Source organism: Sceloporus undulatus, chromosome 4 (assembly GCF_019175285.1).
Source record: "Sceloporus undulatus isolate JIND9_A2432 ecotype Alabama chromosome 4, SceUnd_v1.1, whole genome shotgun sequence".
In the NCBI taxonomy this organism is placed as follows: domain Eukaryota; kingdom Metazoa; phylum Chordata; class Lepidosauria; order Squamata; family Phrynosomatidae; genus Sceloporus; species Sceloporus undulatus.
The window spans coordinates 32,548,032-32,575,111 of NC_056525.1; the positions used below are offsets into that span (position 1 = coordinate 32,548,032).

The 27,080-nt window shown below is 39.3% G+C and overlaps 1 protein-coding gene across 4 annotated transcripts in view; it reads right to left on the reverse strand.

Annotated features, from left to right (window-relative positions):
- SRC (SRC proto-oncogene, non-receptor tyrosine kinase) overlaps window positions 1–27,080 on the reverse strand; it is a 117,996-nt gene that overhangs the window by 27,910 nt on the left and 63,006 nt on the right. For 3 of the 4 annotated variants that reach the window (XM_042462678.1, XM_042462677.1, XM_042462679.1), the window contains exons 2-4: window positions 8,787–9,032; window positions 7,805–7,904; window positions 4,263–4,280 (exon numbers count right to left, since the gene is read on the reverse strand). In XM_042462678.1, the coding sequence (XP_042318612.1) occupies window positions 4,263–4,280; window positions 7,805–7,904; window positions 8,787–9,024 (356 nt within the window). In that variant the 5' untranslated portion in view covers window positions 9,025–9,032. The remainder of the gene's footprint in view (window positions 1–4,262; window positions 4,281–7,804; window positions 7,905–8,786; window positions 9,033–27,080) is intronic. The other variant, XM_042462680.1, reaches the window with a different exon arrangement.

The window sequence follows — 27,080 nt, forward strand, 5'->3', positions numbered from 1 at the left end:
TCAGTTTGACACCACTATAATTGCCATGTTATAGAATTCTGGGAATTGTAGTTTCTCTGACAGAAAAAGTTAAATATCAAACAAAATGACAATTCCTAGAATTCCATAGTATTGAATCATGGCAGTTAAAGTGGTGTCAAACTGGATTATTCTGCATTGTAGATGCAGTCTCTGGCAGACTGAACACCCACTCAGTCATGGAAACTGGATGTCCGTGCACGACCCTGCGAGTGCATGTTGTAACGCATCGGGGAATGTTTTATCCCCGATGCGATAAACTTCCTTATTTCTTACTTATAATTCCAACCGGGAAGTAATATTGGATATTGTGGAATCATAGCTTAAACTTATTTTGCTCCCTCATGCTTCACTATAATGCTCTAAAATAGAAACAACTCATCTCCCACTGACATTCATTTTGTTCTCAATGTTATTTATCCAAGAGATAAATTATGAAATTACATCTATTCACAATATTTTATCAATTCAAGTACACACACACACACTTACTACTTTTTACCAAGACATTGTTGATAAACATTCAGAGACCAGATCTTTCAGTGGAATGTGTGTTTATACTTTGTTCCGTTATTTAAAAAGAAGCAGGGAAAACAGTTTAGGTAAGGAATATTGCAACATTTCAGCTTGGATGCCAGCAGTACTGACATTTCCGTAGCAAGTGGTTCAAGAAAGCAAATATATGTGAAAATACATGGACATCAAGGAATCTAAAAATGATATTGATTATTGACTGACTGCATTTATATACTGCCTATATCCCGGCATGGGACCTAAGGAAGCTCACAAACAATAAAACGAAAAGGCATAATCCAATTAAAACTCAATTAAAAGAACATGGATTTACACTTTGACAGTGCTGGCAAAAGTGATAAAGTGTACTTGTGAAATTGTGGTATGTGATTAGAAAAATTCAAGAACCATACACAGTGTGAGTCCTACTATTAGGAAGAGTAAAGGCAAAAGATGGTGTGTGGTGGGTAATGTTGGATATGTGTAGGGCCCCGTAGCATCTAAAATGGCCAGTCCCTCACCAATCACAAAGGGTTTTTTTTACTATACAAGAAGAGAAGCTTGAAGCCATCTTGTTCTGTTTAGGGAACAAACTGTCTTGGGCCAACCCAACCCCCTTTAAAAAAAGAAAGTCTTTAGTTCTTTTAGGTGCTCAGATATAGCGTAAAATGTTCAATCACAAGCATCCCACTGCTGTTCAGAGTATTTAACAAATGAGGTCTCCCACCCTTCCCTAATTCTAACTCCCAAGGTTAATATTGTGATTTTGAAGGAATATTTAGCTTTCCAGGGAAAGTCTAGATAGGGTCTGTTTTGAAGAGATTCTTGCACAGATTACACAGAAGGCAATGGAATAATCAGAAGTAAAGAGGCAACAAAACAGGGTAAAAGATACTCATACCACCATATAATTAGTGTTTATCACTATATCTGTTGCCTTTGCTGACTTACTTTTGCATGACTTGATACACTTGCATAATGCATTTTTAGCAGACTATTTTTTTAAAAAAAAATCAAGTTCCATTTTATGAGGGGCAGCTAGGGTTTCTCTTATTTGCCTGATGCAGGAGGAAAAGAGACATCCCTATTATTGCCTCTTCTCTCTACCAACCCCTTATCTACTGCCCCTACTACTGCCCTTGCTACAGTCTCCATCAATCTTGCTTTCTCTCCTTCCCGCTGCTCTTTAGCTTGCAGTGCTGAGTGCCATGACACAATGCAAGAACTAAAGAAGGAACGGTTTGCTGAAACACAAGATAAGGCAAGGGCGGGGAAAGGAAAAGAGGGTGAGACTAAAATGGCTAACTTCCTCTGCTAGTCTTTTAAACTGTCCTCTATCTACAGCAGTACAGCGGCCCTATGCAGTCACTACTTCTTTAGAGGACAGGCTGACAAGGCAGCAGGACAGAATGAGCCAAGATGTAAGGGAGAATGGGAAGTACAAAGAAAGCAAGCATGGTGTACTCCAAACTACTTGTGAAGTATGTAGCCTAATGGTAGTTCTTCTGAGACTCTTTGGGGATTATCACATGGGAGGAAAGCGTCCTTCTCCCGTTCTTAATTCGTATTATTAGTGTGATCGGGGGAAAGATTACACCCCAGCGTGCTTATCCTGTTCTCCTACCACCTGTAAACAGTAATGGATCCATGATCGGGTATTAACGGGAACTCCCATTAATACCCAATAATGCTCCCACTACTGTTTACAGATGGTAGAAGAACAGGATAAGCATGCTGGGGTGTGATAATCTTCCCCCCAATTGTGCTAATAACACAAATTAAGCACAGGAGAAGGCTTCCCGCGCCCATGTGATAATCTCCTCTGTCTTTGAACATATACTACATGTGCTCAAAGGCTCTCTCTCCTTTTAAAATCACACTTCAGTCATTTCTGGTCTGAAGCTTGTAATACTGCAAAAGGTACTGCTGTTCAGATTTGTACTGAATGAAGTCCTCAAGACTGGCAACTTAAAGAAGAAAGAGAAATAAAGAACTTGATTTCCTTTGCAGAATTAATCAACCCATATTAAAGATCTTAAATTATTTTTAGTAATAAATCAATAGATTTAATAAAGGGGAAACCTCAACTATGAACATTTCCTTGACACTCTATCCTTTTACAAGTGTCAGGAAAGTTACTGCCATTGGAAATTAAAAAAGTATTGCCATGGAAAAACAAGGAGACAGAACTGGCCAATTTTTGCAAATCATATACAGCTGGCCCTCCACATCTGTGGCTTTGACTTTTGCAGATTTGATTATCTGTGATTTTGATTAATATTTTCTCCCTAAAGGAATCTCTAGGTCCTTCAATGCAACTCTGCCAGAGGTTGATCATAGAGTTGTGCTGGAGAACCTACAAGTTCCTAGAGAAAACACTTTTCTAGGCATTTGTAAGTCCTTCAGCATGATTCTATGATCAACCTCTGGCTGATATTAACCATAAAGTTGCACCACAAGACACTGGCTGATGACACCCAAATATGGTTCTCTATGTCTCTGGCTGATGCATGTTCCCTGAAAGAGATGCTGCTCTATTCCCCGATTGTATTGTTAACTAGTATTTTTACTGATAATTGTTATTGATATGCTTAGATTTTAATGTTAGTAATTTGTTTAAAGATTTTTATGTATATGTTGGATTTTATCTAGTCTGTAACCCCGCTTTGATCCAATGGGAGAGGCAGGGAAACATAAATAAAATTTTTATTATTATTATTATTATTATTATTATTATTATTATTATTGAGATTCCTAGAAAGGTGTTCTGTTGGGTAAAAAGAATAGTGGTTTTTATTTGCAGTTTTTCCACATTCATGGGGGTCTTTCACCACTAACCCCAGCAAATGGAGAGAGACCACTGTATTCCAACTGGAATAATCGATAGGTTTTCAGGAGGAAATTGTTATTTAGCTTCCATGCATTAGAACTCCAACAGATAATGTTTCTGGTGTTCAGATCTGCAGGTACATAAGTGAAAAAGTGTTTATCCCAAACATGGACATGCAGTTGGGTCAATGGAAAGAATATCAAGACAAAGTGACAGAGCAAGCATTTGTTGGGAAATGGAACACAAAAGTACACATATTTCATCACGTCAATGGCAAAAGGTTCTGGACTAGTTTTTTAATATCTTATTGTAGTTCACTTAAACAGTTGGCCAGTGATGTATAGGATTACAGCATTAGATAATAAATAATGAATAGAGAGAAAATTATGCAACAATGTAATTTTATATTCAAATTTATGCATTTAGATTTAAGTGTGCTTTCATAATTATAATACATTTGTGACACAAGAAGCATTTCCCTTCACTTCAAATAATAATAATAATAATAATAATAACAACAACAACGTTTTTTTTAAAAAAATACTAACTTTCAAGTACCATTGTGCTGTGACTATAAATCAAGTGGATCTGGGTTATTATACTTTCCCCCCAAAGACCTGGAGGTATACATCGGTTAACATAGACAGAACTATCAATTGGAACAACACCATATACTTGGATGCAAAGAGATAAGGATACTCAAAGCCAGAGTGAAATCTATTAATTCTGTAGATGTGTAAATAAATACCATAACAAGTTCAAGTTTTATATATAACATTCTTCTCTTTCGCAGGCCCAAACTGCCCTTCTCTCATTCAACCCTTTCCCCACAGATTAGACATCAGAGATCACGTTTGCTCTTACTGTTTATGCCAGTATCAATCAAATAAAAGATACACACCTGACATCCACCTTTCTCCTAAATGAAAGCATGAGGATCAGGATATAAGAGAAAGAAAGAGAAAGAGAGCTTAGATTAAAAGAACTGCAGTTTTGAGATGCTATTGAAAATGGGAAGGATGCATTAAATAAAAGACTAACAGCAACATGACTGTGTTTTTACATGACATTTTTAAGAGCCCTGGGTATTCTTCAAAAGCTTGTTGATTCCTTAAAGAATACATCTATAAGGTTTTAAAACAAGCACATTCCCTGTGTGAACAGATGCTGCCACTGAGAATATGATATTTCCAAGCCCATTTACATGAGCTGTTTTTGGCACCGAAAAGGAAAAATATTTGAGAAGTATTACACTAGGATAGAGATGGGAAACCTCTGGCCTGTAGAATGGATCTGCCTTTCCAGGTAAAAACACCCATTTCCACAGATCCCCCTTAGCAATGCTCTCCCCTTGTCTCAATTGTAATTCTCAAGTATACTCAGTTAATGGAATTTATTCCTTCCATTCCCCAATCTGAAATGGCATATGGGGATGAAAAGTCAGCCCTGGTTGAGGTATGTGGCCTCAAGAAATGCTTCATGAGACTATGTGCCTCAGCTTTTCACCTGCCTCATATCCTTGGGGACTGTAGATGTGGTGGGGTGGGTAAAGCAGACTTTGAATAAATTTGTACTCCCAGAGATACATGGGTTAATTGGAGCTTCACCCACCCCCACAAACATACATACTTCCAAGTCTTAATGCCTAACATCTTTTTAAAATGCCTGTATTGCAGAAAAAAAGCAACACATTCCATAGAATGGACACATTCTAGTCCCTATGAATCTTTTCTTCCATTGATCAGGAAACAATATTCTATATTCCAGGGTAAAATTTTTCCAGTCTACAACTTTGTGGAACACATTTGATTTTCACAATTTTAGCAGTGCAGAAATTTAATTCTGTCCACCCGCAGAAATCTCTTGACTTGCCTAACCATCTCCTATTGAGGGGTCAGCAAACTCTGTCAGGAAGACATACAGTTTCAGATGATCCCTCCTCTCTCTGTTACATACCACTGATCCAGCTGTTTTGTTGGAACAAACGCAAAAACCCATCTAGAAACAGAAATAGCAAGTACATTTCTATAACGCTTATCAGTGCACTTAAGCTCTCCCTAAGAAGTTTACAATGTGTAATCTAATTGCCCCCAACAAGCTGGGTACTCATTTTAGCCACCTCAGAAGGATGCCAGGCTGAGTCGACCCTGGAGCCCCTGGCTGGTATCGAACTCACATCCTTGTAATTGTGAGTGAGTGGCTGCAGTACCAGCATTTAACTGCTATGTCTAATAGATGCACCTGGGAAATTCGCAAGCAGGATATGATGGGAAGAACCATCTTTCCCACATGTTGCTTTTTGTCAGCATCTTGTAGTTAAGATGCATTTTGCTTGCTAAGAGAAGAAAGGAACATCATAGACAGCAACCATTAAAATGGAGTGGGGTGGGTTAATAGTTAACTAACTCATAACCTTTCAGAAAGGTTCCTCACTGTTGTGGGTGACTGTTAGCCAAGAGAGGAAGAAAGGAACAGGCTACAGAGATGCTAGACAGCCTATAGGCACATTCAGTGTTTAGACAACAGAGCAATGAGTTGAAAACATGCGTGCTGAAAGGAAGCAGCAGGAGAGTGCAACATCTGTCATGAAAAGTCCACTTCCATCTGCTCAGTCATATGGCAATAATATCATTAATTGTTTACAATGTGCTTTTAATGTGCTAAGTGCTTTACAATCTTTATCCTGTTTGCCTCCACAATTACCCTATGATGTAGAGCAATACAGGTTTCTCAACATCTAAGATGGAAACACAGTGATTCCCCACTTTCTTTGTTAAACAGCACTTACCTCCAGAAGGGTATCTGTACTGCTCAGGTCTAAAGGGTCTAAGGAAGGATTCCCCTTGCATTCATGGGTAAAAATATCCCAATGGTATGGGTCATCCATTTGCTCATATTCTCTGAGGTGAAGCTAGATAGCTGAATAGTTACATTTTGCAGCATCCAGTTGTGCAGATGATGATCCATTCCAGTAAGATTTATGCTTACATATACATGTGGAAAACACCCCAGAAACCATCCCACAGATGTTGCTTTTTCTCGGTCAACGCAGCAGTGGGGATGTTCCAGTCCAAAATGAGCACATCATATGAGATATATAGATAAATTAGGGGAAAACTTTAGGTTTGAAACCACAGAGACATCTCAGCTATAAAAATAAGCAAACATACCTAGCTGAGTCAAGGTACCAGTATTAGTTCTTATAGGTTCCACTTCACCACGTATCCAAATTTTAACTTCCCCCTGCTACTAGGTACACGTGAGAAAGAGAGGTTGTTCAGGAGTCCTCTTCCAGGTGTATGAAACACTGACTGAAGCAGAAAGCCTTCCCTTCTTTTTCTTGAGGCAAGTACCTTGTTTATCTCTACTTACTGGAAATGTACAATGATGTTGATTAAACTCATCAATGCCTATATGTTATGTGGGACATAAGGATGCTATCATATTTTCTTCTCTTCCATCATCTCCCCAGGAATATTACTTTAAATATGACAGAAGATGCCATCAAATAACATGTTCTTCCCTTCTCACACCTCTCCTTCAATCATACAGCAACCAGTATGAACAAGCATAGAGCAGAAAACATTATGATGCAGAATGCAGTAATGTTATATAGCATGTCTTGATTAACTAAACGTTATCATGGAGGAGATGGCATTAGACAACTACGAGTATGTAATTCCCTTTAACATGTAGTTTGGTCCAAATATAGAGAAGATTGAAACATACTACCTCGAGACACAATACTATCATTTTTATTGGTAGTTCTGAAAGCAAGATACACAGGAAATAATGAACTGTTGGCTGATATGTACAATGATTATATGATAACCGGTCTATTCCTGCACAGGGAAAAGGAGATGAAGCCCTCCTTGAAGAACAGAAAAGGAAAGTTATACAATCTAGTTTGATATGGGGTGATACTTACTGGAGACAGTGACAGTTGAATGTATATTGTATTCCAATCTCCATCCCTCCCATTTAAGCCCAGGTTATTTAAAGATCCAGACATACTCTCTCATCTGATTTGATTTTGTTTTCAGCTAAGAAGAAGTCCCTCAAAACAGAAGAGTATAATCATGTCTTTGTTACCTCTCAGCTTGGGCATAATTAGCTGAGGAATACAGCGAAAGAGCCAGTGTAGTGTACTGTAGTGGTTTGAGTGTTGGACCAGAACTCCAGAAAACCAGGGTTAAAATTGCTGCTTAGCCATGGAAGCCCACTGGGTGACTTGGACTAGTCACATGCTCTCATCCTCGAGGAAAACAATGTCAACCTCTGCCCAGAACCAATCTTGCCAAGAAAACTCCATAATGGGATTATATTAGGATTGTGATAAATTAGAAACAACTTGAAGGCATGCAGCAACAAACAATGAAAGAACAAATTTACTATAAAATTAAGTGGGTCTCTTATTTGAATACCAATGTAAATGGCACTTACGTATTATTGAGGATTTGGAGGCGCTCCCCTTTCTTAAAAGAAAGATCTGATTCTGTCCTTGATTCATAATCATAGAGAGCCACAAATGTAGTGACTCCGCCTGCAAAAAGTAAAGTTCAAACATTAGGCAAATGCCTTTCCAAGTAAAGTATATACATCAGAAAACAAAATACAGTGGGGCCCTTGTTATCTGCTGAGATTTAGTTCCAGGACCCCCATCCCATCTCCGTGGATAACAAAACGTGTGAATGCTCAAGTCACATCCAATACAATAACATAGAAAACATAAAATGGCAAAATCAAGGTTTGCTTTCTGGAATTTATATATTTTTAAAACATTTTCAAGCCGTGGATGCTTGAATCTATGGATAAAAAAATCTGTGGATAAGGAGGGCTGACGGTACACTATAAAGGAAACATGGTGTGAAGAAATTAATACCCTGAAGTCCTTTGCAGGCATTTTTATAGTGTTTACAATGGATATGTGGGGGAAGCATAGCACTGAGCTCCATTCTTTGACATACACACATAGATTGTATAGTTCTGAAAACTCCCTGTACATAGAGAATAGTAACATAAAATAGGTATACATCAGAGAATGGAACTTTCCACCTTGCTCCATGCTCACTGTAAGTTTGATTAAAATATCTTGAAAGGGCTTGAGTCATACTTTTATAATTCAGCTTGAACATATGCACACTTTAAAGTTTAGATAGAAACTTCTCTTCCAGGACTACTGCACCCTACTTTCTAGATTTAGATCAAGTTGTGGCTGCTCCAGATGTTATCTGTTAAATTTAAACTCCCATCATCTGTAGCAAGCAGAGCCAGCAGCGAGCATTAATGTGAGCTGCAGTACAACAAGACCTGAAGGGTCACAAGCTGCCTTCCCCTGGTTAGCAAATAAAGAAAAAAAATACAGTTCCGATAAATGACAAAAGTCATGATTAAAAGCTCTAGTATAAATAGCATTCATACTGACCAGCTAGAGCTCCACAGCGCTGAGGAGAGGTGACTGTATCAGATGTATTTGAGCCTCCAAAGAGTTTTGGTTCTGGTGTTGTGCTTCCAAATAAACGACTGGGTGTCCGATGAGCTTCTGGGACAGTGGTCTTGTTGGGTGTCTGAGAGGCAGAGCAGCCACCATGGATATTTTCTGTGGATTCCAGACTGCGTCTCCGTTGACTGGGATCTTTGGGCTTGCTCTTACTGCTCCCCATGGCCCAAGCTGCAGGAGAAGATGACAGCAAAGGTTTAGCAATTGTCCAAGGAACAGTTCTTGGATAACACAAAATGTTTTCATACTTTGGTGTAAGATTGACCAATCAAAAATAGGCTAAATGATACAAAGTACAATAGGGCAGTATTTAAAGAAGTTAGCTATTTTACACCACTGAAAGAAAAGTAAAATGGAAGTATAAACAATCTTAAATAACTATCTGTAGACATGTTTATGATAATAAAGCCATATTAGTACAATCGAACCACCTTATCCACAGATTCAACCATCCATGGCTTGAAAGTATTATACATACATACATTCCAAAAAGCAAACCTTGATTATGCCATTTTATATAAGGAACACCATTTTATTATGCCACTGTATTTAATGGGGCTTCAGCATCCATGGATTTTGGTATCCACAGGGGGTCTTGGAATCAAACCCCAGCAGGTACCGAGGGCCCACTGAAGGAGCAAAAAAAGTGGTGTTAAGATATTATTAATGTCATTACTAATATCTACTAATACTAGTAAGATATTACTAATGTTATCTAATGCCTCAGAGTGTAGTGGAATCTTCTTCTTTAGAGGTTTTTAAACAGAGGTTGGATGGCTATCTGTCAGGAGTGCTTCAACTGTGTCTTCCTGCATGGCAAGAGGTTGGACTGGATGGCTCTTGTGGTCTCTTCCAACTCTATGATTCTAAGATTATGGTATAAACTTTCTGGTACTAGAGGTCACCTCAGCAGACACATGAGTTTCTATCATCTTGCATCATGTACTGTTGGATTCTGAAATGTGTATGATACACCTCTTTGATTCTGCATTTTATCATCTTTTGGTTCTCTGTTTCCCTGTTAATGTGACAGCAAGAGTGTATGTATGTATGTTGTAATAAATTATTCTTTAAGCAACTGCTTTAATATCCATTGGATGTATGTGTGGAAAGCAACTGGATATCTGTTTGAAGAGGAAATAAAAATTGGCATGGCCAGCTGTATCATAAGATGCCTTGCATTCTGGAAGTGTAATTTGGGTGCCACATTTTCAATTTTTAGTAACTTATTTCAACTTAATTTTATAGATGTGCATCATATAGATTTAATTTTTAATTTATACTAAAATGTCTGTCTCAATCAGCCTAACAGCACTTTTTGTGTGAAATATACCATTAAAATGTCAAAAGCACAGACATTAGGATCTTGGAATGAACCAAAAGACCAGCACATCTGCTCATCAGCAGCCTATGAATACAGTCTCAGCCTTTTGATCAGGCACTAACTAGTGGTTTCAAGACTGTCCATCCCCTTTGTATGTTTCTTTATCTGTAAACCACAATTGCATCAGGCAGCCCTTCAATGAGAGGTTGTCTTATAAATACAGAATTATAATTTGTCAGCCCTTCAAAGAGAGGACAATTTCCATTAAAGTATGACGTATGGATAAAGGGCTCCAGTATGTTGCTATGGTTAGGAATCTTCAGCTAGTACTCATAGAGACAAACATACATACAAATCCCTTCTCAGCCTGGAAGCTCATAATGAGTCATGATCTCTCAATCTAATCATTATCTTACAAGGTTGTTGCAAAAATAAAGTAGGAGAGTGAGGGAAGAGAAGCATGTGGACTGCCTTCAGTTCACTGGAGGAAAGGCAAAATTTAAATTTAAATATATAAATACCCATAGTGAAAGAGTCTCCTTCAAAGAACTTAAAACCATGGCCTGTTACAGACTGCCAAAATAAAGCTGCTTCGGGTCTCTTTGGAGGTATGCTGTTTAAATGATGCATGCATCCTAAGAATCCGAAAGCTGCACCAAAGCTGCACTCCAGTGCTTAGGATTGGAGTGTCTCTTGGACTCTTAGGACCCATGCATCATTTAAATAGCATACCTCCAAAGAGACCCGAAGCAGCTTTATTTTGGCAGTCTGTAACAGGCCCATGATTCATTCATTCATTCATTCATTTTATACCACGTCTTTCTCCTGGGATGAGATTATCTATTTTAAACTGCTTTTTAAATCCAGGTTTATACTTGGACACAAATCAATCCAAGTTCCAGCCGTGACCCTATTATGAAATTGTATATCAAGGAGGCAGTTTTTAAAATTGTATATACTTTCTTAAATTTCCAGTTAGCTTTTTTTAAAATGTACTCCATGAATGGAAATTGTGGCATGGGGCAAGGTGAGATAGAGATGAAGCAACTACCACAATGCATAGAGTAGTGTTAGTCTTGGTTCTTCTTGTCCAAATAATTCTGAGGTCAGTGACTGGCAGAGAGATCTATAAAAACAATGAACCAGACAGGCAAAGAAGATGGTTCTGAGGATTTCAGGCAATGAGCAACAGAATGTGAGGCTCTGATGCTCCACTGCTTATACAATAGCAGGACCCACTGGGATTTCTCTTACTGAATGACACAAGTACAAGTCAATTGCCCTATGGAGATAAGAGAGGGAATATTGTCACAGCAAGCTTCAGAAGGATTAGATGATTTCTCCCTGTATGAAGCCATCATCAAGAACTGGCAGTAGGTATTTTCATACTTCAAAAAACTAACATGATCACTGGCTGGTATTACATGGCCATCGCTGTCTTTCTGTTGCAAGGCCTGGGATTTTTTTCTTGGGATGAACTATTAAACTTTCTGCTAGGTTTCCCTTAAGAAAACCAAAAACTTAACTGAGCCCCCCCCCCTCTCTCTCTCACACACACATGGCCATTCAATTAATCTTGGGGTAAGAAGGAGCTGGTGTAGTATAATGAATGAGAAAGTAATCTTATGGACACTTAAGCTCAACTCGTTCAGCAGGACTATTGCTGAATAAATGTGGATCTAATCAAGCATCAGGAAAGTGTCCTGAATGCTATGGGTCTTTAGTTCTACCTTATCTTAGCCACCAACTCACTGAGATAGACCCTGGTATCCTCTGGCTTTCAGCCATGATGGTTATGGCTGATAGGAGTTGTAGCCAATAACAGGTCACATTAGTCCCTGCCATCATGACTAAAGGTCAGAGATTACGGGTGCTGAGGTGATAGATAGAGAAAGGGGGGTTTCAGGGTCAGAGGAAGGATCTTACATCTCTTTCTTTTCAGTTTTCAAAACGTAGGGCATATGAAGATATGGCCTGTTTAGTCCCATAATCTGTATCTCTGATATATCAGCTGTTTTGGCTAGAACATCATAGCAGGTTCAGACTTTATGCCTGATTGAGCATCTTGTACTCAGCTTTCTTCTCAGAGGGTTATTGCTGAGCTACTTTTGAGCATGCACTGCTCTGACATGGCCGAGCCTGGCCTTTTCCTTGTTCATGTTTTTCAGGACTTTGGGTGCAAAAAATAGAACATGTCTACTGAAAAGGAAGTGCTGAAGGGCACAGACTTTACATTATACTGCAAAACAAAACAAGGAGAGCAGTGATGCTGAGACAAAAGGAGAGCCAAGGGACAAAGTAGGGAAATCACTAGCAAGGAAAGAGACCAATAAGCAAGATATCTAAAGACCTGCAAACACAATCACTGCTGAAGATCTTGGTAGTTCATGGTTATTCTATCTAATCTATCAATCATCTGATGTATATCCTAACTTTCTCCTGGTACAGGACCCAAGATCCCAGGTAAATGTGAAGGCAATATGGAAGCAATACCCTGTTGTTATCTGAGTCCCTGACACTGGAAAAAAATTGGAGGCTTATTTTTCTGCGAGATCCTTCACTGAATGTTCCAACATTTCTTTTCCTTCAAATCAGCTGAAAGGGGTTTAGAACTGATCAGAGCACTAGTCCTTTGGGGGGGGGGGGTGTTACCTATTTTCTGACTAAAATGAACCCAGTACCGTAACCTTGTTGGGAAGAAATACATCTACAAGTGCTAACAGGATCTTCAGGAGGAAGATTTCACTTCAGAAAATGGCATGGGATGGAGAGGATTAAACCCACCTTTCCTACAACTTTAGACAAACCTGCACTTACTTTCTGTATATATTTTGGATGTTTAAATAAAAAGAGGGAAGAAGCCATCTGAGGCTTCCTTCACCATGGTTCTTTTGGCTCTCTATAACCTAAGACTGAATGCCAAAAAGATCACACACTCCCTGTGGCTGAAGCCAAGACCAGTTCCCAAGTGCCATTTTGTCAGGCACTGGAAGAAAACAGCTTCCTGTTGTTATCTATTTTGGAAGACATAACAATATTTGTAAGTCAGTAACCAGTAACCCAGGCATTTCCCCACTAAGCGGACCTTTAGTTTGCCTGTATACCTAGGAATTTCTCCCACTAAACAGATACTCTGATACTGTTTTTGCTATCACTGATTCTAGGACAGAAAAAGTGAACATTAAGTGTGCCTGCTCTTTTCAAAAGCTTTTCATGCACTGAAGAAAACCCAGTCAACATGTCTATGTTCACGGACGAATTGCTATTCTGAGTTTACCGATCATGATGGGAACACGAATTGCTATTCTGAGTTTACCAATTATGATGGGAACACGCTCCAGTTCGGGAGTTGAGGAGAAAAAAGCATTGGGACTGAGTCATACCATATGAGAACAATGGGAGAACATCACTTGTGTCATTTTCTGAAACCACTGAATTATCTAACAAAACCTTTACTTTCAGACATTTTGCCAGCTGCTTCTCTTAAATAAGTCAGGAAGCAGTTTGTTGCATGGCATTTCATGAGACTCCTTGGGAACAATGAGGCCCTGTTGCTGAAAAAGGGGACTCTAAAAGAAACCTTAAGCTCTTAAAAGACCCAGAATATTTTGTTGTACATCTCCCATCTCATTGCATGATGTTGAAGAGCATGTCCCTCCAGATGTTGTTGGACTGCAACTCTTATCAGCTGAAGTCAGCACTGCCAGTGGCTAGTGATGATGAAAGCAGTTCCCCAACAACACCTGGAGGATCACAAATTGCCCATCCCTGGTCTCAATAATGAAATGTCCAGAAATACAGCTCAGCCCATCTCTGAATATGTCACATGTGCCAAACCTCTTCTCTGTATCATGAGCCAGGAGGAATGATACACTTTCCATGGGAAGAGGAGGTGGCAGGGGTTTGACTGTCTGGTGAGAATCAACATTACAGTGTCAAACTAGGGACAAACAAGTTTTTGTGACTTATGGAAATCGTTTCCCACAACAAAATACTCTTTTTGAAGTTGTCCAAAGAAGGAGACTCCCCCCCCCCAGCAATTGGTTCCATTGCCAAACCACTCTCACTGTCAAGAAATTCCCTCTAATGTTCAGTTTAAATCTACCTTCACATAACCTCAGACCATTAGACCTATGTCTACCTATGAGGCAGCACAGAATAAAGCAGCACCCTCTTCTTTGTGGCAACTCTTGAGTTATTTAGATAGTGAAATACTGTCACCCCTTAATCATTTCTTCACCAAGCTCAACATTCCCAGCTCCTCCAACCTCACCCCACATGTATTATTCACTGTACCTTTTATCATCCTCATTGCCTTTCTCTGAACTTGCTCCAACTTGACTATATCCTTCTTAAAACGAGGTGCCGAAAACACAGTACTCCAGATGAAGCCTGACCAGCACAGAATATAGGGAGACTATTATTTCCCTTGGCTTGAAAACCATGCTTCTATTAATGCAGGCTAAGACAAGATTTACCTTCTTTGCTGCAGTATCACACTGCTGGCTCATGTTCAACTTATGATCAACAATAATCCCAAAGACCTTTTCACATGTAGCACTGCTGAGCCAAGTATGCCCCCATCCTACATCTGTGCATATGTTTTTTGTGGCCAAGATGTAGAATTTTGCATTTGTCTCTGTTAAATTTCATTTCATTAATTTCAGCCCAGTTTTCTGGTTTATCAAGGTCCTTTTGAATTCTGTTCCTATCTTCCAATGTTTTAGCTACCCCACCCAGCTTTGTGTCATTTGCAAATCTGATAAGGATTCTCTCCACCCCATCACCACAATCATTGATTTTAAAAAACTGAATGAGGTGCAAGAGGACTGGAGATGAGCAAACATTACCCTCTCTTCATAAAGGGCAAAAAAAGAAAGTTCTAGGAAACTACAGGCCAATCAGTCTAACTTCAAAACCAGGAAAAATATTAGAACATATTATACAGGAATTAGTCTGCAAGAATCTTGATGAAGGTAAAGTGATTAGTAGGAGCCAGTATGGATTTGTCAACAACAATTCCTGCCAAAGTAATCCTATATCTCTTTTTGATTCTTTCACTAGTTTAGTAGATGGTGGGAATACTGTGAATGCCATTTATTTGGATTTCAGCAAAGCATTTTATAAAGTCTCCCATGATATTTTGATAAGCAAACTGACTAAATATGAAATATATGGAACACCATCAAATGGACACATGTTTGGTTGGAAAACCATGCTCAAAGAGTTATCACCAGTGGCTGCGCTTCAAATTTGAAGGACGTCTTGAGTGGAGTGCCGCAGGGTTCTGTCCTGGGGCCGGCACTCTTCAATTTCTCCATGATTTCTCAAAAACCATGGCAAGTGATTCTGTGGGTATGTCAGCAAGTTCCCTCAATACTGGTATGAGTTCATTTGGCCATGCAGATTTGAACTCATTTAGGTTAACTGGGTGATTTCTGACTAACTCTTTATCAATCTCACTTTGCAATCCTTGCCAAGGTCTCTGCTGGAAACACACAGTCTTCTTTGGGAGTGGGGGATGAAGCAAAGTAGGCATTGTTCAGTTCTTTCTTTTCATTGTGATCTGTTAGAATTTTATCATGGTTTCTGAGCAGCAGTCCCACCATTTCCTTTGTCATTCTCTTTGTTCCTACATATTTTTGGGGGGAAATCCTTTTTGTAGCTCTTTGCTTTCCCAACTACACTCAGCTCATTTTGAGCTTTAGATTTCTTTACATTACTCCTGCTTGGACTGCACAGCTGTATGCTTTCTTCATTCCATACTTTATACATGCTCTTTTTTTCTTCTCATTTCCTCCTCAAATTTACTGTGCACCCACGCTGGTGCACCCACATTGGTTTTTTCATTTGTTTCTTACTGTTTCCTACCTCTTGTTTTTTATATTGTTCTTCTATATCCCGAAGTCTATTTGATAAAAGCAGTTTCAAAATCTATCTTTAATTTGTTTAAGGTGCTTGCAACTGATTTCACACCTGGTTTGCCAGAGATATGGATCAAACATGAATGCTTGACAGCACTGGGATTGTTCCCTTTCCTCCCCAGTTCTGCATTTCTGCCGTGTCTTTATGCCAAGGTAAAGTGGAGTGTAATTGGAAGCAGCCAGTGTTCTCCAAAGGCTGGTTTCTGACTGATTAGACATGGCATAATAAAGGAGACCTTCCTGCAACCAGATTAGTAATGAAGGCAAGTCCAAACTGGCAGAGGCTTGAATGAAAAGAACTGTGAAGGGACAGAATTGTTTTGAGGCTCCTGTTGGAATGGGTTGTAAATTTTATGCTCTGTGCCCTGAGAACTCTTAGAATTGGAAGAGTACTAAAACAGCCATCTGACACAAGAGTGAAAAGATTTAAGGATTCCAGAATTAACCTTTAAAAACAGAGGGGGGAAAAGCTAGCACCTCAAGGTCCACAGAAGGAGCTCAGTGCAAAATGCTGGCTAGATTCAGAGGTGTTTAATTTTAAGGAACAAGCTATGCCTCAGAACACCTCTGACTAAGAATTTGTTTCCAGTATCAGAACTGAGTCTCCAGTTGTTTCACATAAAATGTTGCTCCTGGTTGCCTGTTCCCTATAATTTCAGCAACCTAATCTATATTTTCAGGTATGAGTATGAGAGTCACAGGGAGTAAATTGTTTTAACATTGAGCAGTTCAGAAACCTTTGCAGATCTCTGCAAACCATCCAAAGATCTATCATCAGATCTTGATCTAATACAGGTTCCTCCTATGGCAAGGATAGGAATCATGCGACCCTCCAGATGAGGTTGGACTGGAACTTCCAGAACTGTTCACTATATGCGTGGTAAGTACAACAATATATGGAGGACTGCATGAATCTCACCCCAGTTCTATAAAGACAGAGGGCACTTTATGCATAATCTGTTCACCAAGCAGAGCATAGATGTTATCTGGAAATGTGCCTGCAGGGAGAATATTCAACTATGAATGAGCAAAGAGACATTCTTCAAATGGAGCTATAGACAACAATTAGTCTCCAGCTAATTTGCCCTGAATATTCTTTGTCCTTAATATGGAGGAAAAGCCAAGATTTGAATGTGGAAAAAAGACTACCACTATATTTTATAATTATTAAACAATAGATAAGGTAACAATAGATGCAGAGACCTAAAGCATTTTGTAGAAAATAGTACAATCACACCCCATTAATTAATTACTTCACTATCACAACTTCTTGGAAACATTACATCCTGTAATCTCAGGGAAACTTTAACAGTAGATTCCTACATTAGAAGGAAAATGACCCTTGGAATCAGATTAAATTCTATGGCGCTATGATTCTATAGGCAATCAGTGGGGATCTTTAAATGCCTCATCTCTGTGTTGCAACTGTCCAATTTGCAACTGTAATATTTTTTTAAAAAAATCAGAAAAGCTTCTTGTCCACCAGACTTTAGCCTTTCTCTTCCAGTTTTCATGAACAGTAGAACTGAGATGTTAAGTTATACTGAGTAAGGACTGTTCTGTACTGATTGACATTGTTAGAGTTATCTCACTTCTCTGAAGAATTTGGTCCCCCCCCCCTTCCCAACGGAAGAGGAGGTTTCATAGTGTTTATAAAGTGAGGAGCTGTAAGCATGTTCATGTTGATTGGTTTTTCTGGAAAGTGGCAGTTAAATCAGCCATTCATCTCTTGGACATTCAAGTGCACAGTCATGCCCTTCTGGATTTATGTGATTTGCACTGTTTGGGGGGAGTATGAATGGTCACCCTTACTTTAAAGACAAAAGCAACTATCATTCAACAAATAAGAACATTGTTCTCTTCACATCAGTTCCTTGTTGGAAGGAATTGAGTGATGGACACATGACTAAACATCTCTTTTTAGTCAGAAGCCAGATATTTCTGAAATTGGGCAGTCCTCTGATTTCCTCATCTAATGTAACATAATTAGCAGGTTCTTGTTCTATGAACCTCAGATAACCTACTGGTCTTCCATACTGTACTTGTAGTATTTACCCATGTTTACACAAGCTATGGAATTTCTCTCTCTCTCTCTCTCTTTCACACACACACACACACATAAACACATGCACAAGCACTTGCAAAACACTGATAACCTAGTATGTAAGAACTGTAAACTGCTTATACAAACCCACCACTGCTATCTATAAAGGAAATGTTATTGTTATTTGCTATGTATTCTAGGGATTAATTTTAAGTTGTATTGATCTGATATGTTAATTGTTATGCAGTTTTTATTGCTATTATTGTTGTTACTTGCTATGCATTCTTCTTGCTATTTATTATTATTGTAAATTGTTATGTTATTTTTATTCTGTTGTTATTGCAATGTATTTTTCTTACTGCTGTAACCTGCCTGGATTCTGTGTGGTTGGGCGGGATATAAATAAATAATTTATAATTATTTATTATTATTACTATTTTTGTATTTTGTGATTTTAGACTGTATGCCTTTGGCTGGTTTTATGTTGTTTTGATAACTCTGTAAAGTGCTGTGAAAAATGTACAGTGCTATATAAATAAACACTAACGACAACAACAACAACAACAACAACAACATTGCCTGCCCACAGTCCTAATCCAGTGAACAGAAACACAAATAGTATTAAGGCACCAGCATCTTTGGATATTGTGTATTTGTAATTTACATCATGTCATTATTCTTAGGAAAGAAGCATGTCACTGGGGAACATCCAACTGAGGCCCCCCTGTGCGTGGGTGGGAAAGCCCTGGTGCGGGAGACGCGGCGGTGGCGGTGGTGCTGCTGCCGCCGAGAAGGAAGAGGAAGGCAGAGCCGGAGAGGAGGTGGGTTGGCGCTACCCACCAGTCAAAGGAAGGGAAAGAGGAGGTGGGTTGGCACCGCGGCCAGCCACATTAGCGGCAGCGGCAATGGCCGCAAGAGCGGGCCCCGGACCAGGACAAATGCATGGTTGGGGGCCAAACCAGACTGGGACCGGGAGGGGCCCCCAAAAGCGGGATTTTCCCAGCAGCCACCGGGATATGGCATCCCTACTCAAGATGCTCAAAATATTGTCGTTTTATTACTAGAAAAGACTGACATGTTTTCACTTGTTCAGTAAATGGTTTGGGAATCACTGATTTAGAAATTTCTGGTCTGATTCTAAATAGCCCCTTGAAGAAGGCCTTAAGAGTGCACAGAGACAAAAAGCATTGACCTTTTTAAATAATACAACTACCATCTTTTCAGCATCTTAAGATACATTTCCACTTCCATCTGAAACAGTCTCATGCAATCCTAGACATGTTGTATAAACATAATACAGTAATAATGTATCATATACCAGGGATGGGAAATGGATCCCCCCCAACAACGTCGCTGAAATGCAAGATCACCCCTAGCCAGCACAGCCAGTAATGAGGAAAGATGGTACTTGAAATTCAACAATATCTGAAGATTTGCTTATCCCTCACTTCATCACACAGCATTCGAAAGAACAATAGTATTATTTTGGTACCAGATTTCATAGGTTGAAATTTGAGAGGCCTGTTTTGGAAAGGCTGAGGAAGGCAAACATATGTTTATAATAAACGGGTAGACAGCCAGTGTGGTGTAGAGATATACTGTATACACGTCTATACAAAATTACATATATACAAAAAAAATTGCTCCAAACACCTCACCCCAGAATCCTGGATCGACTTAGATACGGGTCAGTATGGAAATACTCCTCTGAAAGAAGTCCCAGCTCCCCATTCCCCTTATCTTGGCAGCTGCTGCTCATCCAACAAGCGTTTGTGAGTGTCCCTCCTTTCCCAGGGAGTAGGGAAAGATCCCCAGTTGGTTTGCAATGCATGTGTGTGTGCAAGTCTCCTGCTTTCCCTGGGACAGGGAAAGAGCTGGTTGGTTTGCAAGGAGAGAGTGCATGGGGGGGGGGGGGGGGTGTTGTCATTTACATCCTTTGTTACATGCCCCTAAGTTGTACCCTTGACTTATCCATGGGTCATATCAAAATCCAAAATTTTGTCCCCCAAATCTGACCTCAACTTAAAGATCAGGTAGACTTGTACACAAGTATATATGGTAACTGTTGAATTACAATTCTGGAGATCTGGGTCACCCACTTGGCTTTGGAAACCCACTGGGTGACCTTGGGAAGTCACACTCTTTCAGTCTCTGAGGACAAAAGACAACTCCTCCCCAAACAAATCATGCCAAGAAAACCCTGTGATAGGATCACCTTCAGTAAGTCAATAAAGACATGAGGGCAATACTAAAGGGGTCAATACTAAAGGGATCACAGACAGAAGAGTTTCTACTATAATAATACAGCACTGCACAAAAACAGATCAATATGGAGGAAATATCCTGGGATTCCATAATTATGAAAAAATTGCCCTCAAGAAAACACACACATACTCACATACAGCAAATACGATCTGAAAGGGTCAGGAAAAATGTCCAGTTAGTATCTTCAATTCCTCTGTTTCCTGTTTTAAAACTGTGACATGGCCTACTTATATTCATCTTCAAAAAAGGACACCATTACAGTATAAAAAGAAGTGTAAATCAATGGTGTGATTTCCTTGCACACTTTCCACCTTCCTAGATTATTGTAAAACGGGTGGAGGCAGCAGACTTGCCTTCCTGACCCATCATGCGTGAAGAAGGGACAATTCTCCGCTCCACTTCACCAAGTCAACAGGGCAAGGAAAAGAAGTGGTGGTTGCCGACAGCCCAAGGCTATGAACCAAGCGCATGCAATGAAACATTTTATAAGGAAATAATCCCATGTTTATCTAGAGCCCATAGGGGCATCTATCCAGACAGAAGACAAAGCTATTAAATATGGACTCAGGGCAAATATTCTTATTCTTCAAATTGTCTTGGTGCAGCTAGCAAGTTCTACACTATTTATTTATTTATTTATTTGATTTATATCCTGTCCTTCCTCTTATGAGCTCAGGATGGCTTACAATCTCATATAAAAATACATAAAACATTACAAATGTGTAAAACCACAAGCCTAAAGTTGCAAATCACACATGTCCAAAATTAATAATTTAATAAAAATTATAAATATTAATAAAAATTATAAATATCTACTAACATACAGTGAAAGCAACCTTGTACAGAGTTTAGCTATTCCTGACAATCAAAGACATTGCCTCTGTGTTTGAGAAGCCCTCAGACTCGATGGCCTACCATTAACCAGCCTGATAACAAAGAACAGGGAAGGCCATTTATCTCCATTCCCCGCCTTTGGGATTTCCCAAATGGCTGATCACTGGAAAGTGGTGCAAACAAGATGCTGGACTGAATGCACCTTTTATTTGAGCTCCATGTCCCTCCCCTCTCTCTTTCTCTCTCTCTTTAAAGCATACACCAGCATGCATGTGGAGTGACCATCCTCACATAACTAAAGAAAGTTTGGCTTGTCCAAACCATTGTAGTCTCCATCAGCATGTATGGATGTAAGAGCTCAACAATGAAGAAAGCAGAAAGAAAGAAAATCAATTCATTTGAGATATGGTGTTAGAGAAGAGTGCTGAAGATACCGTGGATGGCCAAAAAGACAAACAAATGAGTCCTAGAACAGATTAAGCCCAAACTCTCACTGGAAACCAAGATAACTAAACTGAAACTGTCATATTTTGGCTACAACATGAGAAGACATGCCTCACAAGAAAAGACAAGAATGCTATGAAAGGTGGAGGGATGCAGAAAGGGAGGAAGACTGTATACTAGGACAGGGGGGCTTGGAGGTGTCTCATTCACAGTTGCCATGAGTTGAGGTCAACAAAAACAAAAAGAACAAGGTCAAAGAGGACAGTAATTTACATATTTTTTGTATGTGATATTGTGTACGTGGAGAGAGAGAAAGAGAGAGAGAGAGAGAGAGAAATTGACATTTAGAAAATTTTACCTAATTTAAACAGAAATACAGTATATCTCACTACTCTGGGAAAGACAATGGCTAGGTGCCATGTATACCTGCTCAGCTGGCTGTCAGTGCTATCTATCTGTTGATGAGCTGCTTCAAGGCCTTTGTTCTCTTTTCTTGTGGAAGTTAATATTTTAAAGTACACTTGGACTGACAATTCATAAAGCTGAGGGATGCCACAGCCACTACAAGTGTCTGTAATGAGCTTTTAATTGTGTATTGCTTTGCTGCTGTTTACATCAATTTTTTTAACAAATTTTTAAATGTTTCTAATTCTATAGATTGTTTAATAACTTTTAAAAATAGCATGCACACACACACATACTACTGATGCTTTTGTACACTTTTAATTTATTCTGCCTTTAATGTTCTGTAAGCCTAATTGAGGACATATATGAATAAGCCAACTCCACAACAGGTGTTTCAACCTTTGTATTCCTTGCAGTTGCTGAATTGCATCTGCCAAAATAACTGTGTGTTTTGGTAAAAGCAGAAACATGGCAGTTTTTTCTTTGTGTAGCTGTGCTTCAAAACAGGAACCATAAATCTGAAGTCCTTTTTGTCCTGCTGTGTTTAAGAAGTTTGCACTTTAATTAACATTAACTTGATTTCTAGAAAGTTAGCACTGACAATCATCTTAAGGAGCAGAATCAGCCACCTTAAGTTAATACAGCATCCTTTGCTGTGTGCCAGAACTCCTCCTCCTCTTCTATAAAGAAGTGATGAGAAGTTGGAGTAGGAAAACTGGCATCCTCTCTTGAATCTCTAATTAGAAGCTTTTAAAAAAGCCATTCATTAGAAAGGCCCAGTCTTGAATCCTTCTTAAGCAAGCCCTGTTACATGAGGTGGCACAGCAAATGCTTATCTCTCAGTGCCTCAAGATGCACAGTACCCAAAGCAAGACAAGTTATTTGGTGCCTGAGGCAGTTGTCACACACTAACAGAGTAGGGCTGATCTTGTTGCTCTGCTGTATATTTACTACATGACCCACAGCAAGCTTTTTCTCCCAGCTTCTTCCCCCAGCCACAAAATGAGGATAACATTGGCCTAATTTACAAGGTTATATACAGTACAACAAAGTACTGTAATGCTATGAAAATGATTTAAACACTAAGGAGTACTGTAAAAGTAGAATGTTATAAGCCTCCACATGGTAAGGCCAGCCTTCGTCTAAATATGATTTTGCTATATGAATGGAATCAATTTTGCTTTTATCATCTTCATCCATATATTCTTTCAGGGGCTGTCGGTACCTCATACAAAAAACAAAATCTCAGATCTGCCTAGTTATCTCTATCCTCATTTCAGAACAGCCAAGTCTAAGCAGCCTCAGATCTAGCTCACTTTTAAAATGTCTGAGTCAGAACACTGCATATTCAAAGTAAACAATCTAGAAGAGAACGAAGCCTGGTTGGGCATGAGGGTCCCTCCAGATGTCCATTAGTGACAGCCAATAATCACACATTGATGAGAGCTGCAGTTGAAAAACAACTGGAGAGTTACATGTCCTCTACCCCCTTCCAGAGTATGGAAGTGTTGTTAGGCAACTGCTCAGATTAAGTATCACAAGCTTCCTAGGCTTTGGCTGGTTCCTTATCAGGCTAGACATTTTAAAAGCCTTCTCTTCACAGTCAGACAGATCCACTATCAAAGAAGGGTACAATGCAAAGAACAGGATCGGATGGACCATGAAGGTAGGCTTCAAGCCATTCCTACAAGCCCTTTATCATGAGAGGAAAAATGAAGCTAAATTCAGGACATTAATGCAACTCTCCTCCACAATGAAGGACCTCAATGTGAAATTCAATGATGTCCATCAACCACAGGGTGAGGACAGAACAAGCAAACATGAATAGAAAACTGTCTTCCTCACATCCTTCTTGAGAACACACAAACATGAACAGAAAACAAACATTTGCAAAGCAACTTCTACCACTTGTAGCTGAGCCTCTCTATACAGCATGTTGTCTCAAGACCTACAGCCTCCTTACTTTAAGTTTCTTCCAGCAGTTTTTTTCAGTACACAGATAATAAGAACAACAATGTTATGGCAGCAGGAAAGAGCTTCATCATTGACTAGAAATATCAAGGGCATCTGGAGCCAACTCTAGATTCTAAGGTGGGGTGCATAACTGTGGCCCCCAAAGTTTTGGACAACTCCCTTCAGCCTTAGACTCCTTTAGTTTTACAGAACAATGCCTTTTCAGGAAGGCTTTCAAGGAAAGAGAAAGTGAGAAAAAAGTCTCTGTTGACGAATTTGTACCAGCCTCAGAGAAATAATACTTAGGGTCAAACAGGAGAAGCAAGTGCATCTTTAATGAAGTGCTTTTCTATCAAAAAAAATCCCCAAATCCTGAGGTGGGTATTCTAAAGAACGGCATTATTATAATGACCTGCAGATGGTACCAATTGTTTCCAAGACACTTCAGAAGAAAAATAAATGGTGTGAATAAACCAACAGGCAGAGCTTTCAACATTACTTATACAGTGTTTGGTACTATTTTGGACAATTGCATGCTACCTAAGGTATTCTGGGAGTTGTAGTTTAACATAGAAGTTTTTCCAAGCTCTGTTTCTAAGAAGAATGTATAGAATGACATGCTGAAACCATCTATAACTGAGGAGGATTTCATAATCCTCTGGGACGCAAGGTATCATCCTACCACTGCTCAATTATTGATGGTTTCTATAAGCCAAATTATACCATTCATTTTAAAATAACCTTTCCAAAGTCTGCCCTGACATATGTCTGAAATGATGGTGGGAGAAATATTATTTTCAGCCCTTGCTTTTGTTTTAAAGTTCCAACCTTGTACAACAGTAATACTGGATAACAGAATAGTTGTTTTATTTCATTATGCCAGTCTTTCTTCTCTCAGCAGTTTAACATTCCCCACATTTTAAAGTGCTCTTGATTAGGAAAATAAGAAGCATTTGATTGACAGCACTTGGTCAGAGGATGAGTTATAATTTGTACTTCACTAATATTTCTCTAAGAATAATTCTGCTGCATGAAGGCAGGTATTTGAATTAAGTGTTTCAGTTAAGGACTGCAGTACATACAAATAAGGCCTTCACCTGTCTGTCACATTGCATCTGACCTTTGAATAAAGGACATTTCTAGAGCATAGAGAGCAGGCAGTCTAGGTTTTTATACCTAAATACATATTAGGAGTGCTAGATCTCAGGGCCTGAGCACACATGTATATATTTTTCCTTCATTTGTTAGACTTGGTGTTTTTTATTTGAACAGTGTTTTCTGTTTAGCTAAGGTTCCCTTGAATCCCATTTTGGGAGAAAGGTGGGATATAAATCCTATAAATAATGCTTGAGGCTTAATGTCTCATGCTTAATAATGTCACCAGGGCCTTCCTCCTATGACATCTCAAGGGACCATGTTATAGCAATAGCAAGTACATTTCTAGACCACTTATCAGTGCACTTAAGCACTCCCTGAGTAGTTTACAGTGTGTAAGATAACTGCCGCCAACAACCTGGGTACTCAATTTAGTGACCTATGGAAAGATGCAAGGCTGAGTGAACCCTGGAGCCCTGTCCGGGATCGAACTCACAACCTTTTGGCTCTGAATGACTGCTGTGAATGTTTTGGCCTATCTCATGGCCTGGGATAGTCTTGACTAGGCATGCATACACACACACACACACACACACACACACACACACACACACATACACACACACACACACGTGTGTGTGTTGTTGTACAGCCTTAAAGGCATCTTTGCTCCAGCTTTCATCTATAACTCTGCAGTAGTTAAGATAGCTTGATTATAACTATATAGAAAGTGGAAGACTCATATTTGAACGAACGCAACTATAACATAGTAAGAGAGAAGTTCAAATTTAGAAGTTACATTGTCTCACTGCTGTTCCAGCAACACATGAGGAGGAAAGAATACAAATAGAATGCAAAGCGGAGATTTTATGAAAATAAGTGTGCATGTGTGCTTTCAAGTCACATATTGACTTATAAATTTCATAGAGTTTTCTTAAAACAGGAATACTCAGAGGTGGTTTGCTATTGCCTTTCTTATAAATACAGCCTACACTATCTAGTTTTTCCTTGTGGTCCTCCATCCAAATACTAACCAAGGCTGATCCTGTTTAATTTCCTATGGCTTATCTACATGATTAAAATATGACTCCTCACTTGCTGATTCTCTTATTTTTGTGACTGTGGATAATCCGTATTAAAGAAAGCAATCTATGCTAAGTCAGTACTAGGTCTAGAAACATAACATGTAGGACACAGATGGAAACTGTGTGGGGTGGTAGCTACGTGTGACACAAAGAGAATTTTATACAGCCTTTGGGTTTCCAGTCTTGATTTTTGGAACCCTGCACCACAAAAAGGCCCACACACTAAAAACAGAAACCAGAAGTGTCTGGAATATCACTTCCAGTTTGGGGAAATAGTGTGTCCCACGTTGTTTCTGAGCGGACCAAAAGGAAGTTTGCCTCTCAGACCCTCCAGGGCTGCCCATGCCTAGTACAGAAGCTAACTAAAATAAAATAAAATCCTTCAGAAATTGCTAGAAGTGCACATCCAGTGCAACATTCTGTACTTACACAGAATCAAGGCACACCTGTAAAACATGCACACACACACCTACCTGCCTACATTTTCCATCTATCAGCCTGCCTGAGGAACCACTGCTGTTTATGCCTCCTGGTTTAGTATCATATTTCTGGGGTGAGAAATAGCTATCTCCTTAACTCTCCCTGTCCTACGTTCAGAGTAGAACAAGATGTTGGATAACCAAGGATTTGTTATAAATGACCCAAGACCATTTTGAATTTTGAAATCTGGGCTGACAATCTTCCAGGAAGTGTTTCAGAAAACCCAGTAACCAGCCATTCTTCCTCCCCATGGCAGTTATTAAGAGTTGGGGAAGTTCTGTATAAGCTAAGACAAGCCATTTCCCCCCTTCCTCCAAAGACAAACAAGGCAGACGAGAGGAATTAGTATTTTGCTGTTTCTCCTGT